The sequence below is a fragment of the Balaenoptera acutorostrata genome, chromosome 20 (assembly GCF_949987535.1).
Source record: "Balaenoptera acutorostrata chromosome 20, mBalAcu1.1, whole genome shotgun sequence".
In the NCBI taxonomy this organism is placed as follows: domain Eukaryota; kingdom Metazoa; phylum Chordata; class Mammalia; order Artiodactyla; family Balaenopteridae; genus Balaenoptera; species Balaenoptera acutorostrata.
Window position 1 is genome coordinate 25,141,765 of NC_080083.1, and position 17,037 is coordinate 25,158,801.

At 36.5% G+C, this 17,037-nt stretch overlaps 1 protein-coding gene across 4 annotated transcripts in view; it reads right to left on the reverse strand.

Moving 5' to 3' along the window:
- CLTC (clathrin heavy chain) overlaps positions 1-17,037 on the reverse strand; it is a 67,408-nt gene that overhangs the window by 5,125 nt on the left and 45,246 nt on the right. Inside the window, exons 18-33 of one of the 4 annotated variants that reach the window (XM_057536683.1) lie at positions 15,769-15,891; positions 14,584-14,729; positions 14,173-14,356; positions 13,783-13,975; positions 13,176-13,333; positions 12,816-12,980; positions 12,581-12,688; positions 12,331-12,498; positions 12,044-12,193; positions 11,821-11,952; positions 11,594-11,704; positions 10,478-10,648; positions 9,870-10,091; positions 8,585-8,605; positions 4,857-4,932; positions 1,671-2,713 (exon numbers count right to left, since the gene is read on the reverse strand). In XM_057536683.1, coding sequence (XP_057392666.1) covers positions 2,589-2,713; positions 4,857-4,932; positions 8,585-8,605; positions 9,870-10,091; positions 10,478-10,648; positions 11,594-11,704; positions 11,821-11,952; positions 12,044-12,193; positions 12,331-12,498; positions 12,581-12,688; positions 12,816-12,980; positions 13,176-13,333; positions 13,783-13,975; positions 14,173-14,356; positions 14,584-14,729; positions 15,769-15,891 — 2,253 coding nt within the window. In that variant the 3' untranslated portion in view covers positions 1,671-2,588. Of the gene's footprint in view, positions 1-1,670; positions 2,714-4,856; positions 4,933-8,584; positions 8,606-9,869; positions 10,092-10,477; positions 10,649-11,593; positions 11,705-11,820; positions 11,953-12,043; positions 12,194-12,330; positions 12,499-12,580; positions 12,689-12,815; positions 12,981-13,175; positions 13,334-13,782; positions 13,976-14,172; positions 14,357-14,583; positions 14,730-15,768; positions 15,892-17,037 lie in introns of those variants that run through there. The other 3 variants (XM_057536685.1, XM_057536684.1, XM_057536686.1) reach the window with 3 other exon arrangements.

The window sequence follows — 17,037 nt, forward strand, 5'->3', positions numbered from 1 at the left end:
CAGGCGGTAATGCGAGCAGTGGGGAGTGGCTGTAAATACAGGTGAAGCTTCACTCTCTCGCCCACTGCTCACCTCCTGCCGTGAGGCCCCATTCCTAACAGGCCCCAGGGGTTGGGGACCCCTGCACGACAGTGAGAATATCTGCATGACTAAATCAATTTATGGAAAATTAAAGCAGCCCTACTTGGAGATCATCAGTCTCTTGCTATTGTACTAATGTCTGTTGAAATGACTGTCAACAGTTATCACATTTTTGGGGGTATAATGTCTGTATTTGGATACTAGGGAGGAAGAGGAAGAAGTGTTCTTCCTAGGGAGGCAGATAACTGAAAGCATGTTTACCTCCTGAAAAGTTTCCTACGAATCTCTTTCCCCTTCTTCCCTCCTGTTTTAGTTACCTTTACAGAGTGGTAAAGAACTCTTAGTACTCTTGCTTTTCTGTTTTTAGTTCCTTCTCCCAGACCATCGACCATCATCCTATTCAGAGGAAAGTTAGGGAAGATCCCTTAAATTAGTTTATTACCAATTCATTCTGTCTCTTATTGTACAACACTTACTACTGCCCAGTACTGAGCTAGGTGTTTTGTAATTTAAACATACTCCTACAAATAATCCTGAAAATTACTCATAGTGTTAACATACAGGTGAAGGAACAAGCTCAAAAGTTCAGCTTGCTCTCAATTTGAACCTAAGTTATACGCTGCATCAGTTTCTCTTTCTACTGTAGCCCATTATGGATGGTTTTAAGGGGCAACTCAGTATCACAGACATAGCACCAGATTAAAACAAGGCTTTAAAAAAAAAAACCAAAAAACTCTTAAGTATGCTGTAAGAAAACCTTTACTAAAGTATTTTAACTTGTTTCTATTAAATGGGAAGGGAAAAGAGAAAAATCTCTTGATTTTGACAAAGATGAAGAAAGGGGGCTGAGATCAGGAGAAACAACAGGACGCCCAGGACCTGAGCAGCAAGATGTTTTCCCTACGACAAACCAAGAAAGGAAAAGGGATTTTTCCAACTAATACTATAATTTCCTATAGGAATATTGGGGGAGTGGGGGGGGAGGTGAAGGTGGGGAAAAGCAGGAGTTCTAAGTTTTAAAAAACCATTCTGTGGAGTTAATGGTCAATGGCTTGACTTAGAGTTATAGAGCAATACAAAGCTAGGTAGGGGGCTCTCTAACTATTGAGAATTAACAGTGAAATGAACTTAGAGTAACATTCTCAGCCATAAGCAAAAAAACTTGAATTCAAACACTGGTTTAAAAGAAATCAACTTAAAATACCCACAATTAGGGGGCCTTTACAATTCATGCTGAAGAACAGCATGTTAACTACATGCTTGTATATTCTTACTTCAAGTTAATACAATTTAACATCCATGATCTCTTCATAAATGAAATGCTTAGATAAACACCTAAAGTGCCCCTTGGTTACGATGATGGAGGTAGTAGAAGTGTAGCCCACTACAGCACTGACTGGTTCTTTAGACAACTGCATGTACCTTATTAACTACTGGGATGCACGCAGTGTAATGCAGTGTTTCCACACGTCCCAATCCGCATTCCACGTCTGCTCTCATGCCTTCCTATACTGCCTCAGCATCCAATATGAAACGGTTCTTTTGGTTTAAGTTTGAGAGAGATTTAAGTAAAACTGCCATTCTACATGTTATTTCCACAGTCCAGTAATTTATTTTAAATTTGAGTAATTTCAAATTCCACAAACAAAACTGAAGAACAGCAATATTTTGTTTGAATCCTTTCTTCTGTACACTCAGTGATCTAAAACACCACAATATCCAACATACACAAACCTCAGGGAAGGGTTAGTAAATACACACAGATTGGAATCATGGTGCTCTTTGTTCCTGAATGGAATGGTCCCACAAAAAAAGCACAGGATACAGCACAACATAAGGGCACCTGTTACATATGAAGTGAGCAAAAACACACTAGCATTTTCTATATGTGTAATGAGGAAACCTGCATAGGTTAGAGGGCCTTTTACGCTCATTTAAAAGTCAGGCAAGTTGTCTGTAATGCATTTTTCAAATAATTTGGAGAGCACTGCAATCCAGTGTAGGATATGCTGATTAGTGTTGTCTTTGTTGGCATTGACAGTCTTGCATGGTCACACACCAATATTTCTGCTTTAGCTTTTCTTTGAATAAAAGAGATTTAAATGCATTTAGACAATACATACTGTAAGCTGTTTACATACACTAAATTTAAGAGATTCAATATTAGAGTTTTTTTTTTTTCTTTAAACACTACAGAGTGCAAATCAGGTTCTTCACAACAGATTGAATATTAAGCACTTCTTCAAAGAATGAGGGGGAAGAAAAAAAGCCCAAGTGAATAAAACACTGAAACTATTCCCCTTTGAAAATAAATTCTAAAATGATGCGGAATGTGAAATAAGCTTTTAACATAGGTGATCCAAGTTTACAGTTAAAAACAAAAAGTAGTCCTTCATGAAATAAAGGTTACAAGAACATGTGCCTGTTTTCCCCCGTTATAAACTGAGAAGCGGGTAGAGACGATGTTTCGGTACGAAAATAGGCGACTACAGGATCAGCTTTCCGTCTCACATGCTGTACCCAAAGCCAGGCTGTGGCTGCCCATAGGGTGGTGCAGTATAACCATAACCAAAAGGTGCCTGGGGAGGGACTGCAACACTGGGTCCTGCTGTCAGCATCAACTGGGGCTGACCTACAGAAGAAAACAAAAAGGAGCAGGGGTGGGGGGCAAGGAGGTGGGAGAAACTGTTAGCATCGTAGGATGATCACACCCCAGTCTCCCTACTCTAGCATCATAATTCATTCTACTTTGAATGAATTTTGTGGAGGCACTTCTGACTGTCTCAATTTCACCACGACAGTCACCCTGAGAAGGGTCCTGCCTAGACAGCCAACAAAAACCGTGCAGGGCCGAGGGCCAGAACTGTAACAGTGATTATGTTACTTCATACATCATTTAAAGCAGTAAGCACATGCATGCTCGACATGCTTAGGCAAGACATCTAGCAATAAGCCTATCACCACATGGTGTTTGCATATTTCATTTGGTGACAATATAATTAGCACAGGAAAACAATTTTTTAACAGATATATTTTTAACGCAACTGAACTTTTAAAGTTAGATTTAAATTCCTGATTTAGACATGTCTAAATGGTAACAAAACCAAATGCATTTCTAGCAAAGTATCCAGTATTAAAAAAAAAAAAAGTCAAAGACAAGACATATTCAAATATGCATTAGGTGTGAAATACATTAGAGGATACAACCTCTTTCGAATACTAAGTTAACACTCTCATGAAGTTTAAATAGTTATTGACACATACAGGAAACGACCTGTTGAGAACCTGGCTTATTTAGAGGGAGAATACACCTAACACCTCTCCCGACCCCCTGCAAAAGAGGTACTACTCTTAATCTCCCACTATAACGTAAACCTAGGGCGAGATTTCTCCCACAAGTGACCTCGTGTCTCTCCTTTTTGTGAATAACAACCAAAACCGTCTTCAGTGAGTGAACTCTTTAGGAACCAGCAGTTTATTAAAAAAACACTTCTAACCTTGACACTGACGTCTACCTTGAAATTTCAACCCCCCCCTTTTTTTTTAACAACATAAGCATTTTATTTTTTCATTAAGCTTCTTAGTTTCTTAGTATCACAATGGAATGATAAGAAAACAAGAACAACAAAGAAAAACCCCATGAGTCTGCAAATCTCTGACAAACAGCAGAGACTTCAAGGCAATTGAGGGGGAGGGAAGGAGAGGCTTGAAAGAAATGCCGAAGTAGTTCCAACATCATGCCTCCCCTTAGCCGGCTGGGCAGGTGGAATGGTGAGAAGGTGGCACTGTCACAGCTGTCCTTGGCTCAACCCCATTTTCAACTGCCTACAAGGACTATGCATTTAAATACCCTGAAGACAAGCCAAATTCAGTAGATGCCCCCCAATTATTACACCCACCTTGTTTCTGTTTCTACTTTGTTTCCTATATCAAATATGTCAAACATCTTGCTCCCATCTCTAAGAATTTACTTTATGTTCTCCAACTTTATCAACACTACGCTGTCCTCTAAATTCCCAAAGTCCTTATCTATAGTAAAAAGGAGATAATGGCATAATAGATTTGTATACTATCATTTCCTTTAGCAGGTTGAGATACAGCAGCCATAATTTTATACCCTCCTCCCAACACCACCTGGTTAAAGTGCTGTAAACTATACCCTTCAAATTCATTGCTCAAATCAATCTGTTCACCATGAGTGAAATGGAAAGGGGAAGTATTTCAGAAAGGCACATGTAAGAAGAAATTAAATTGCCTTAAATATTCACTGAGAGTCTGAAGATCCTATCTCTCTGGAATGTTCTCAAATGGAAATGCTATCCAGTTCTCTGTCCTTGTCAGAATTTAAAGAGATGTACTATTTCTGTAAAGCACACTTAAGATGACCTTGGCATGTTCTCTCACCTTTTGTACTTCTGAAAATTGAGCTCACCAACACGTCTTTCTCAGTAATTCATGAATAAGCAATCAGTGACCAGGCATTAGGTAAATTAGGTTATGATCTCAACTGACTGTTTTTTGAGATTACCTTTGCATTTAAGATTATCTTAGTGAGTAAAGCAACAGAAAAAAAAAAAAGAAAAAAAAAAGATCATCTTAGTGAATAATGTCAATGCCCGCTTTAAGACTGTTTTCAGAAAAAAATAATAGACTTATTCCTTAACTCAGTGAGCCTTTTGCACTTTAGAGCTTACTATATTTCTGAGATAGAATCTCCACAGAATGAACTGTTTGTCTACTGTATTTCTGTGAGGTTAAAGAGAGAAAGAGATTACCATAAACAATAGGTTGAGTCTCTGTAGCTTGTTCTTCTTCTTTTCTGAGTGATTCTGAAGCATCTAATTTATCCACCTGGAGAAAAACAGGTAATGGTAATTAGCACCTCAAAAGTATTATAAACCTAGTTTATGGCAGAAAGTGGAAAAGCCTTAGTATGTTAAATTTTGTCAAAATAAAACAGACTAGAGTAGAAAGAACATTCTCAGTCCCCCTCAAATTCAATGGCAATGTTCATACTTCAGTCAAGGTGATTTTTAGCACTATCATTATAAACCCTCAGGAAGGAGGGATTTATAAATGCCATAAAAGCTCACGCCAGGCTAAAACTGGGCATGCTAGGATGCAGCCAGCCTGAGGGAGGGAGATAATGAGAAGGAACCACTTTCTCAAAGGAAGTTTAAACCCTATCAAAGATAATGATAATGAACTCATGACCTGGCAAGACTTCCCTCCCCAAAGGAAATGGTATTCAAAAAAGTGAAATGAGTCTAGTGACTGGATAAGTACTTGTGCAGAATGAGCTCTTTTGCCAACTGTGCACAGCTTCTGTCAATACTGATTACGTGCGGACTGAAGTGTAAGATTCAAGTGGCTCCACATTCAATCTTTTTATATAAAGACAGGCTGCACGTGTTGATGCTCTATTTTCTAAGAAGGAACTAGGAATGCCTGATTCTCCCCCAACTTCTTTGAGGAAGACATTTTTTGCTTTTAATTAAGCCAAAGAAGCAAATGGCTACTATATGCTAGCCACTCTAAGTAAAACTGGATAGTATCAGACAGAAATAATACTGTAGAGGAGTCCAAATATATTAGTGGAAGAAAAGAGCTGGAATACATAGATCCTTCCACTAACTAGTTGTGTGACCTTGGCAAACCATTGCACTGACCCTCAAATTTCCTTGTCTATACAGTGAGTCATTTGAATGAGATAATCTACAGAGTTCCTTGTAGGATTAACATGATTTGAATCTGGAATTCTGTGAAGGACTGGGGAGAATGACATTAGGACACTGGGATTAGGGAATCTCCACCATACCACTTCCATTTACCTTTTAAACTGTACTATATTTGTCTCTTAGACTGTATTTAAAATTAAAAGTCTTATAGTTGGTCTATCATTATACTTGAAGTAAAACGAAACTTCAAATCTCAATGTTAGTGGCTTTCAAAGTCCTAAGTGCGCTGAGATGGGGAGGCAGAGTGCAGGAAATAACTTTTTTATGAATGTTCACTGCATGTTCTTCAAAAAGGCCAACAGTGAAAAATCACTCACAAAAAAAGACATGCAGACTTCAGTGAAAAGGGTATTATAGGCTGGGTCCCAGAAAGGTTAAAGCAGCGCCTAGTCTCTATTTGAAATTATTTAAAATAGTGTTTCAATCCTCACATAGGCCATTCAGGTTAGGACAGTAATTTATACATATTTTAATTGTTTCATATTAAATACCATAAATGTGGGTCTAATCCATCCTAACTTGTCAGGGAGCAAAATGTGAGAAAAGTAAGCTGAGGTAGACTCTAGACACCTTCAGATAAAATATGGTTTTTCTACCCTAGGAAGATGGGTTAGTTTGCTTTTGTATACCATTTTTCTATTTTATAACCTAAGTGCTCATGTGTTACAAATTACCCCAGTATCAAATTAAAGACTACTATGCAGTATAAGTACCATGAGAAACACCCACTGTTTGGCACCCAAACTTAAAACAAAAATTACTGCAGCTTTATAATTTAAAGCACAGTTTGTGCCATCAAGGGCAGTCAGATGGGGTTTTGTTAACCTAAATAGTTATACAAAACTATAAGTATAGCTAAAGAGGTTATACAAAAAAAAATATGGATGAGTGTACATTAATAACTTCTAAGAAGAAAAACCAAACAACAACAAAAAACCACCACTGCATAATACATTTCCAGACTTTCAAGGAAAGGAATCTAAAGTGAACACGTGTCTAAAAGTTAATGTCTGAGTCAGATGTTGAAGACAGAAGTCCTATTACAGAAGTACATTAAAGACTTAGAAGAGCTAGCAATGTCACAATGCCCAGGCACAGACATAGGCAGGTTGGGCACAGGGACGAAACAAAAAGTAACAACTGTGAAGGAGTAGTATCGAGCTAAGCAAAAAAATTTTTGATTTTTCTATTTAATGGGACAGCCTCTGGCACAGCAACATCCAATTATTGTTTCCACTGACCCAATTTAGACTGCTCAAAAAAGAAAAGCAGAGAAGGCTTTTATGAACACAAGCTTTTGTTAAGAGCTGTAACAAAAGTTTCTGATCCTTGGATTAAAAAAGAAAAATTACAGGTAAGCATGTCACTGAGTTCAGTTATATCTGTACTACTGAAAATTCACTATAATGTAAAAGGCTTTTCCACAAAGACTGCAATATGCTGCAGAGGAAAAGTTAACATGCAGTCAGTTACTTTGGTGTATGTGTGCATGAAAAAAAGGCAAAAGTACTGAAGCAAGAAGTGAGATCTGAAGATGACTGTTGCTATACAGGCTCTCAAGAAACACACACAGCCCACAGCAATGCTTTAAGAGTTTCAAAAGTACTATGATATAATTGCAATGACTGTTGTACATGCTTGATTTAAAACAATGCATAACACTGCAGTTCAATTACCTATTTTTCACACACACGCTTTCTAACTGCCTTGCTTACTAGCTGCTGAAGGGCCTCACACACAATGCATTTTACTCAGGTTTGCCCTAAGTTCCAATGGTGACTCCAGTTTGGTTCAACATAATTCCAAGGCACTGTCCCCCCTCCAAATTCTTTTAAATTGTTTCAACTGTCCTTTACCTTCCCACCCTTTTCTCACCACAATTTGATACCAGATGTAACTTTGTAAGTTTGTTTCATTTATACTGGGATGGAGACAAGCCAATGAGGGAAGCAGTGACCAAAAGGTACCTAAATTTGACCTTGGACAAGCCAACGGATGAATAAGAGCAAATTTGTAGCTTCAGAGATGTACCTTATTACAGAAAGTATAAGTTAATATTGTTTCATTACATACAGAAATAATCCATGTTGCTTAGCAACAATTACAGCAAGCCAGTCTGATGATTTTTAAAGTTTTGATTCCTCTTGAAAATGGACTAGCACCATAAGAACTGGACACCTGGAGAAACATGAGGAAAGTCTCTTCGGAAGCAGCTAGTATCTCTCATATCTACTTTCAGCAAAAAATTAGTAAGAATCAAGAGATCAGAAACTGGATCACAGTCCTTCAATACCAAAAAAACCCCAAAAAGCCTTTTAGGGCATGTATATACATATATAAATTCAACAACTGTCAGGCACGCTTACAAAATAAAACCAGAGGCTGTTTAATTTCACTTAGAGTATTGAGAAAATCCTATTATGGTCCAGATACCCTGACAGGGAAGAGAAATTTCCTGAAACTTTGGAATTAATATGGAAACTCAACATGCTCAGTTTTTAATAATATATTTAAGAGAGACTGTGAACCAACTACTGATTAGCCTCCTGCCCTTCCTAAAGCCTATTAGCCGATTAGTAGCAAACATCTACTAATGTCCTAGAGCTCTATTATAGTTATGTCTCAAGGGACTTGCAGAGGCTTTAGTGAAAATTTATCGGGGGAAAAAGCAGCAGCAGCAGTGTAGAAAAGGAAGGAAAAAAAATCATGCAAATTCCTTAGACTTAGTCCTCCAGACTTAAAGATGGAAAAGAATCAACTTTCACCTTTTCCTTTATTGCATCAACCTGCAAAGGAATTCAGAAGGTGCAGCTTAGAAAAAAATCAAATTCCATATTGAGCATAAAAAGGTAGAATCAGCAACAAAGGTTTAGGGGAGAAACATCTAACCACTAAAAAAGGTATGAGAAAAGTGAAAATAAAGGGCATACGGGAAGCAAAACATAGAATTTTTTTTTTTTTTTTTAACTTCAGAGCTTATTGCAGAAGAGTTTATGCTAGAGTCAGTGTCAAAGAAAGCAGCTTAATCACTAGTAAAATTTACAGCACTTCGGTTAACAGCAGCTTAGAGCCAGGTCTCACAAGTTGGCATTATGCATAAGAAAAGAAGCTATTCTCATCTATGGCTAAGACAAGGCGAATGTTTTTCCTCTTACACTGGACTTTAAGCAGTTTATACACAGAAAATGTTAATTCTTAAAAAATTATAACTAACACAATGATATCTAATTAGATGGTAGCCCAAGGAAATATTCAGTTATACTGGGGGTTGTTAGTAGTGCTTTTTCCCCCGCTTTAACTCAGGCATGCTGAAGAGACCAGATATGAAACTCTGATTTTAATAAGCATGTTTTGCTTTGACAAAATGGATTCTTTAGGACCATTTAAATATGTTCTATAGCATGAAAGCTAGTAACTGTTGAGGACAGGGTAAGTAAAAGACATCGTAACATCAAAAATGGACATTAAGATGAATAAGTGAATTTTATAAAATGATTATACCCCCAGCTTGTTTAATGCACTTTTAGGAAATGTGTCATTAATTGTTAACCTCCTACAATACTTTTAAATAAGGGGTTAAGCTACCAAAATATTGAGAAGATTAACAGGGTATTAAGAATATAGGTGTAGCTTCCCTAGGGGAAACAGACATACATATTAAAGTCAAGAACCAACCAAACAGAAGGGAATCTACACTGCTAAGTTATGGTCGTCTGGGTTACAAGAATTGATTTGAGGAAGACATTATTTTGACAAAAAGGTTTCTATCAAACGTTTAAAAAAAAAAAAAAACCCATACAACATGGACATAATACTGTTCGCCCCTCAGAAATACATTCTGAGGTACTCTGAGGGTAAACATTCTGACAAGTTATGTTTGAGTTCCCTTTCCATTCAATGTCATTTGTCAGATATTAAAAATTACTGGAGGATAGGAATATTTTATGATCAACTAAATTACTTCTACTAGAGAAAAAAACATTTGAAACAAAGTCTGTACATGGAATTTTACATATCCTCAAGATAATTAGTCCTCAGAGGTGCCATTACCTTTGTCAAGTATTCCTTCATGACCTGGATGAAATAGGGCATGGCAAAATCCATGATATTGTGCCTCCATGCAGTTTCCAGGACAACATCTGGCCTTAAAAGATCGTAACAAGTAAAGAGACAAGCTCCAAAGCACTCTCTTTTTTCTTCCTGCAAAAACCACTGTAGGAGTTCTTCAGCCAACTCAGTATCTTTAGATTCAGAGGCATACTGCATTGCATCCTATTTAAAGGAAAGGATGAAGGTCAAACATTAAATTCAAATACACTGAACTGGTAAACTAAGTAATACAATGGGGAAAAAACCTCACAGTTATATCATTTAAATTAAGGATTTCCTGAAAGAAAAGGAAAAGACAGGGTAAAGCTTTTCTTTTTTTTTTTTTTTTTTTAAAACAGAGAGACGTTTGACATAAACAGAAGACAGGCTCCAGAATCAAGAAGTCGACTTAATTATCATCTCCTCAAGCAGGAGCTTAAAGGCAGTTCTCATACTTGCAAAAACTAATACTTTTATAGGCCATAACCCCTTATAATATACCATTCCAAGGTTAACACAGATCATCTAGTATTTGCCTTAAGAGCCCCACCCCCACCAACTTTATTCACCTTGTACAGGCTATCTTTCTTGCACAGCTCCACACTCTGTTTCCAGCGATTGTTGCCTTTGAAGAGATAAGCAGCAATTCTTCTGAATTCAATGAGTTCATGTTTTTCCAAACGCTGAGCAAGCGAGATATTGTCAAAGTTGTCATAAGCATCTATCGATGTTCGCAGAGCCTTAAAAAATAAAACAAAGCCATTCAAATGCCAAACCAGTATTTCATTTTAGTTTAAATTTTATGTCCCATCATTCTTGATCAATGAGCCATTATTGTATATGACTGACTGTATGTAATATGATCAATATCTTACATGATATATATGTATAATATGACTTGATCAATGAGCCGTTATTGTAATATGGCAGCCTAGATTCAAGAATCAAACCACAAAGTTGTAATATGAACAAGTATCAACATTCCTCAATCTAACTGTTTAACAATAAAGTCCTTCAAGGCACTATAAAATTTCTAAAGGTACAATTTTTTTCTCCAAAGTTTTCAGTATCAAGGACTAACTTGAATGGTTATGAAATTGGAGGGATTTGTAATTTGGAGGGTAAGATTTTATGCTCTAGGTAAACTCCTGATACAACTCAACATGATATTCAGTCATAGAGATCAGCATGGGATCTGAGACTGAAAGAAAACCATGTTGACAGTAAGAGAAAGACAAAGGCAACTAGCTTAATCTTAACTTTAATTTTGTTTTTGCAAAATCCTTCACAAGGGAAAGTTTACTAAAAGACAGTACTAATATGCTCTTGGGCAAGAAAAAGAGTGACTATAAGAGTTAATACTGTGTAAGTTTTATGGACTAGTTTAAGAGCTCAAAAACTTTTTCAACTCAATCTACAGTCTAGATGTTAGGTATCTGTCTAAAGCATTAACTTGGACAAGATCTAAGCAGAATTCTGCAAACTTGGCATTTAATTAGGAGACATCAGATTTACCAATCCTGAAAACTTCACTAAATTTAGATCCGTGGCACTCAAGCACCTACTATTTACAGTCCTAAGGGATGATGGGCTTTTTTTTTTTTTTTTACTGCAGAACATACCAACTTTACAACTCAATGATAACCTGAGTTTTGAGAATACATGAAAGAACCAAAAAGTTTTACCTGATAATCTTCTTCTGTAATAAAGAGGTTGTTCAGTGATTCATTCACAGATTTGTTGTTGTGGTTCTGGACTGAACGCAAATATGGTTTCACCAGTGGTAGCTGTTTAACCTTTAAAATAAGAGTTTGTTACAAATGTAGTACATTGCTAAAGTTTCATGGACAAAAGTTATCCAAGAATGTCTTAGCTCCTTGCTATGAAGTTCTGAGGTTTTAAAAATTATTACCTTGCTGAAATAATTGACTGCACGAGTATGATCCAACCGTGGAGACAGCACCATCAGCAAATCATTTAACAACAGTGGCTTGAATTCTAAGTAGAATTGTATTGCTCTGTAGTATAGTTCCACATTGGCAACCTAAAACAGCAAAAATCCATACATGAGGTAGAGTTACTTCCTAATGAGCTTTCTCCTTCTGAAGACTTTCTCTTCTGAAGAAGGTACACACCTTGGTAATGATATCTTTGAACTGCCCTTCTTTCCACGCATCAGTCGGATGATTCATCATGGTAATTATGGCATTATCATATTCTTCGTACTTGTCATACAAAAACACCAATTCTGCCCAAAGGTGAGCTTGTTCTGCAGCTCTTAGCACCTGCATAAGAAAGATTTAAGTGCTTTAGATCGATATGGGTCTCTAATTCTAATTAATAGCAAAAAAACCTTTTTTTAAATTAAAATTCAAGTATTAGTTTTAGCTATAGAGTTGCCTTACAATTAAAGGTTGGTTACCTTAGGAATATTCACTCTGGACCAGAAGAGCTCCAGGTGCTCCCTCATTTTCTGTGGCTTAAACTTAGAATACAGAATAGCTAATTCGGTGAACATCCCCATATGAGCTCGCTCAAGTCCCAGTGCTGCTTCCAACATGGTTATCAGCTCTTCAAAATATCCACGATCCTAAATAAGAGAAAAATGCAATTAAAGACAAGAATATCTGTGGCAAAAGATCTCAGTTAATACAAAAGACTCAGTTCATTACCTGATAGTAGTTGATAAGTTCCTCCAATTCATCTGCATGTACTACAATATGAAGCCCACACATTTGAGCGAGACGGAACTCTTTCCCATCTACACAGGCAAAGCAGACCTACAATTTAAAAAATTGCAATTATGTGAACTCAAGTGTAAACATGGCTGGTTAACTCAATTAATCAGTTTAAAGAACATTCCTAAATAGCATCTTAATTCTTTACTCAAACTGTTGTTTAGATTACCTCTTTCCATGTTCGAGTACTGTTAGCTTTCCTAGCTCCATCAACAGCTGCCTGATATTCACCCAGGTGAACCAGAGTAGATGCCAAGCGTCCAAAATTGGAAACATTATTGTATAACAACTTAGCAGCATCATACATTTTTTCATCATAACAGCGGTCACCAACCTGAAAAAAAAACAAAAACCATTTTCAGTAAGCCTAAACTCAATCTTCTTTCCAAAGTTACAACTCAATTTAATACTAAGAAACAATATTTTTCCTTAGAAACTTTCAGTTGCCACTTGTTGATCCTACTAAGCTAATGAAGCTGCTCAACTATTTTTACACTCCTAAAAAAAAAAATCGGAACAGGAAACCCACTTGCTGGATATGAGCGTTATTTGGCCCATTGATGAACTCTTCTAACTCTGCAAGGCGGTTTGTTTTAGCCAGTGCAAATATCAATTCTGTCTCCACATAGGATTCACGAGCCTTCTTACGGGCCATCTGCAAGTACTTCACCAGTTCTTCCCAGTTTCCTAGGTATAGAAAAATAAGTAAGTAAATCCAAACACTAACATACCAACATTTATCTTTTCACTGAAGCAAATGAGAATTGCTATTAATTTCCCTTTCAAAGAGACAGTATAGAGAATAACAAATACAAACAGTGAAAGGCATCAAAATAGTGAAACTTCTATTATGCCTCTGTATTATTACTGACCAAATGAATAGCTGAATCCCCTTTTTCCTTAAAGTTATCGGATTAGAGATAGATGAGAATTTTGAGACTTCAAAACAGAAAATTAAACTTCCCCATGGAGCTTTTAAATTCACAAAACACAGACTCTCTTTATCTGAACTAAGACGGAGGGCAAACAGCCATGCAGTCTCTAACTCTTACTTAATACAGAACAGACATATAACTTAATGCTTAGCTTAGGTACATTTTCTGAGGTGGCAAACACATAAAAGTGAGAAGTCATACCACTAGTATTGGCAGCCTGAACAACTTCCATGTAGGATGAAGGATCATCTGCTTTGATGTAAGAATCAATGGCTTCTTTCACCATTCCCTTCTGCAGCTGGGCTTTTGCGAGCTGACTCCAGACTGCAGGTTCATTGCAGCGTTCAGCAAACTCATATGCCCGATCTAAGTTTCCAATATGTTCGATCAAGACCTAGGCAACCAATTTTTAATCAGAGTTACAGTACAATGAATCTTACCACACAGCAATTACACTTAAACGGTTAGGATTTTATTGCTCTTCTATTGCCACAGCAATAAATTATGCCCATTCTCACAGGACAATACATACACTGAATCAAGAGAAGGTATTATATTTAGTAAATCAACTCAGGTAATCTGTAGATTTACCTGCACTGCTGAAGTATTGACGTCAAATTTCCGAAAAATGGCAAATGCTTCTTCAAACAGCTCATTGCTGATGGCGATATTGGCAATATCTGGGGCATCATAATTATCCAGGCGGTTAATATATTCCATAACACGGGTACGGTCAGCCTTGATTGCAGTGAGGATGAGGAGGTTTTGCAGATTCCTTTAAGAAAGAAAGATTTGAATGCAATGTTGGAAAAGCTCATTAGTCATAAAGAATAAACACTGCAGCTAAAGAGTATTTCGCCTCAGGAGGTAGGGTGATAAGAGGGTATTAGAAAAGTGAGAATTTAGACAACATTCTCTAATCTTTGTCTCTGTTCCTTCTCCAAACTGACAGGCTATAAAGACTAACTCTAAAGAGCCAAGAGACCCCTCTTCACAGGATACCTGTGTTCACTGAATACAGAGTTATCAAGGACAATTTTCTCCAGCAGTTCAATGAGTTCATTAGGAAGGTCTGCAGTCATAAAAGCCTTGACAGTTACTGACACTTCTTCAGGGTCCTGAGTCTCAGACAAGGCTGTCTGTACAACCTGCAGAGGATATACAGGGAATAAGTACTGAGAGTCAAGGTGGTTTTGATGATATTATCTAATAAGAATAAGCTGGCCCCAGTAGAAAATGAAATAGGCAGAGAAGGAGAAACGAGATAAAATACCTTTAAATTTACCACCCAAAGGTCTTTTTACATAAATCCACATATACCTGTAACATGTATACTTTCGTTCTCTTGAAAAAAAAATCACCCTAATTACATAATTTCTATCTTTTCCCTGATTAAAATATTATCCGTAATAACCACTCCTCATTATCACTTTAATGGTTACATACAATTCAACCATACAGATGTGGCATTACATACTCAGTAATTCCTCTATTTTTGGCTATTTGCATAGTTCCCAGATGCACCAATGAACATTTTTTCTAGGAAGCTTTGTATTAACTTGGAAATTTTCCTTAGAAATGCTTCCTAAGAATGAAAAATTAATATTCTTCAATTTATTCTCTTCTATATTTATACTTCTACCAACAATTTAAGAACCATTATTAACAACCCTCAATTTTTAAGGTTTTCAAAAATGTTTTCAATTTTTATATAGATATAAACCCGCATCTCCTTTGCAGGTCTATGCTTACCCTATTGAGATTTATTTAACATTTACCCACTAGGTCATTTGTATTTTCTCACGAATTCTTATCCTTTGCTGATTTACCATTGTCTTGAATGTTTCTAATCAACTGAGTCACTTCTCAGGTATTAATAAATCGCAATTCTTACTCATTTTATTAAATGTTTAATTTACTGTTATCCTTTTAACTATGATGAATTGAGGGAGCCTTATATAATTAAATTCTCTCTTTCGGGATATATTTTCTTGGAGAAGATATATTTCACTTTTGTTAACATTTATGATATATATACATTTTAGTACAACTTTTATTTTCTTCTACTTTTTACTGTCATCTCTCATAGTTAAATATGATCCATTTGAGTATATTTGGTATATGATGAGGCAAAAGGTTTTACTCATAGTTAAAAAGATGAGCCTTAAACACATTTGCCAGTTTTACCTGATCAATGAGGGGTCTCCTGTAAGGATTGCTTTCCAGCAGCACACTACCCCACAGTTCTGGATCCTTTCGCCGTACCAGATAGCGGGAAAGACTTTTGAAGAGGGAATTCTCATTGCAAACCTAAATGAGATATTAAAGATTAATTTCATGGTAAAAGATAAAACCTTTTTATAGACTGATTTTACTTTTTTTTTTCTTTTCTGACTTTAAAAAGGGTATTTCCTATCATTATACCGTTTATTTTTTTATAGCAAAAACAAAAATCCATTACTTTTACATGTTTCTTTAATAGGTCACAACCATATTTTTCTTATTAAAATTCAATCAACAGAAAAAACATACTTATTAATTTTTGGAGGCTTTTAAAAAGCACCCTGATGTGGGATCTATATTTGGACTTCATATTCTACTCTACTGGACTAGCTATTCATGCACCAGGATGCCAAGTTTTAATTATAGAGGCTCTGTAATGTGCTTTAATAACTGGTAGGGCTCGTGCACCTTCATAGCTTTCTTTTCAGTGTTTTACTAGCTATTCTTGTGTGTTTATTTTCCCATGTGTATATGCATACATATATTCATATATGAATGTGTATGTACATAGATGCATTATATCCTAGCTCTGACCACTGAAAGACCCTAGAAGGAAATATACCTAGAGCCTAGATCTGGGTTTCTAATGGTACTCCCCACTAAAAGGGATCAAAGTTCCCCAGAAAAATGAATGATCCAGGGCTGGGGAGGGTATAAAATGAGCATAGTATAACTTGTTGGGCCAAGAAACAAAGAGTGCTCCAAGAGCAATGAGAACACGACACAAAGTCATGAGAGGCAGGTTGACAGGGTTTTTATCAGTCAAAACTGGAGTAATTTGAAAATCTAAACAATAGATTACAACCCACAGAACTCATGAGTGCACGAATATATGCATGCTGACTGATAAATGTGAAGAAAGGGATAAAGTTGGAAAATTGTTATTTTGCAACCAACACATTAAGAATGGTTGAATAAGAATCAATAGATTCAAAACTGGGGGGCAGGGGAGCCATACATATGCGCGCGCACACACACACACACACACAGTAGGATACTCGCATTGTCTTAAATGTCTCTTCACAAACTACTTAATATCTGCAAGGGGAAATATATTTATACAATAGGAGAAATTGACAACTTGATAAAAAGTGACCCCCAAAATGAAGGACAAGAGGACATTAATTAGGTGCTTCTGCATGTTACAGCATGAGAAAAACAAAACATCACTTA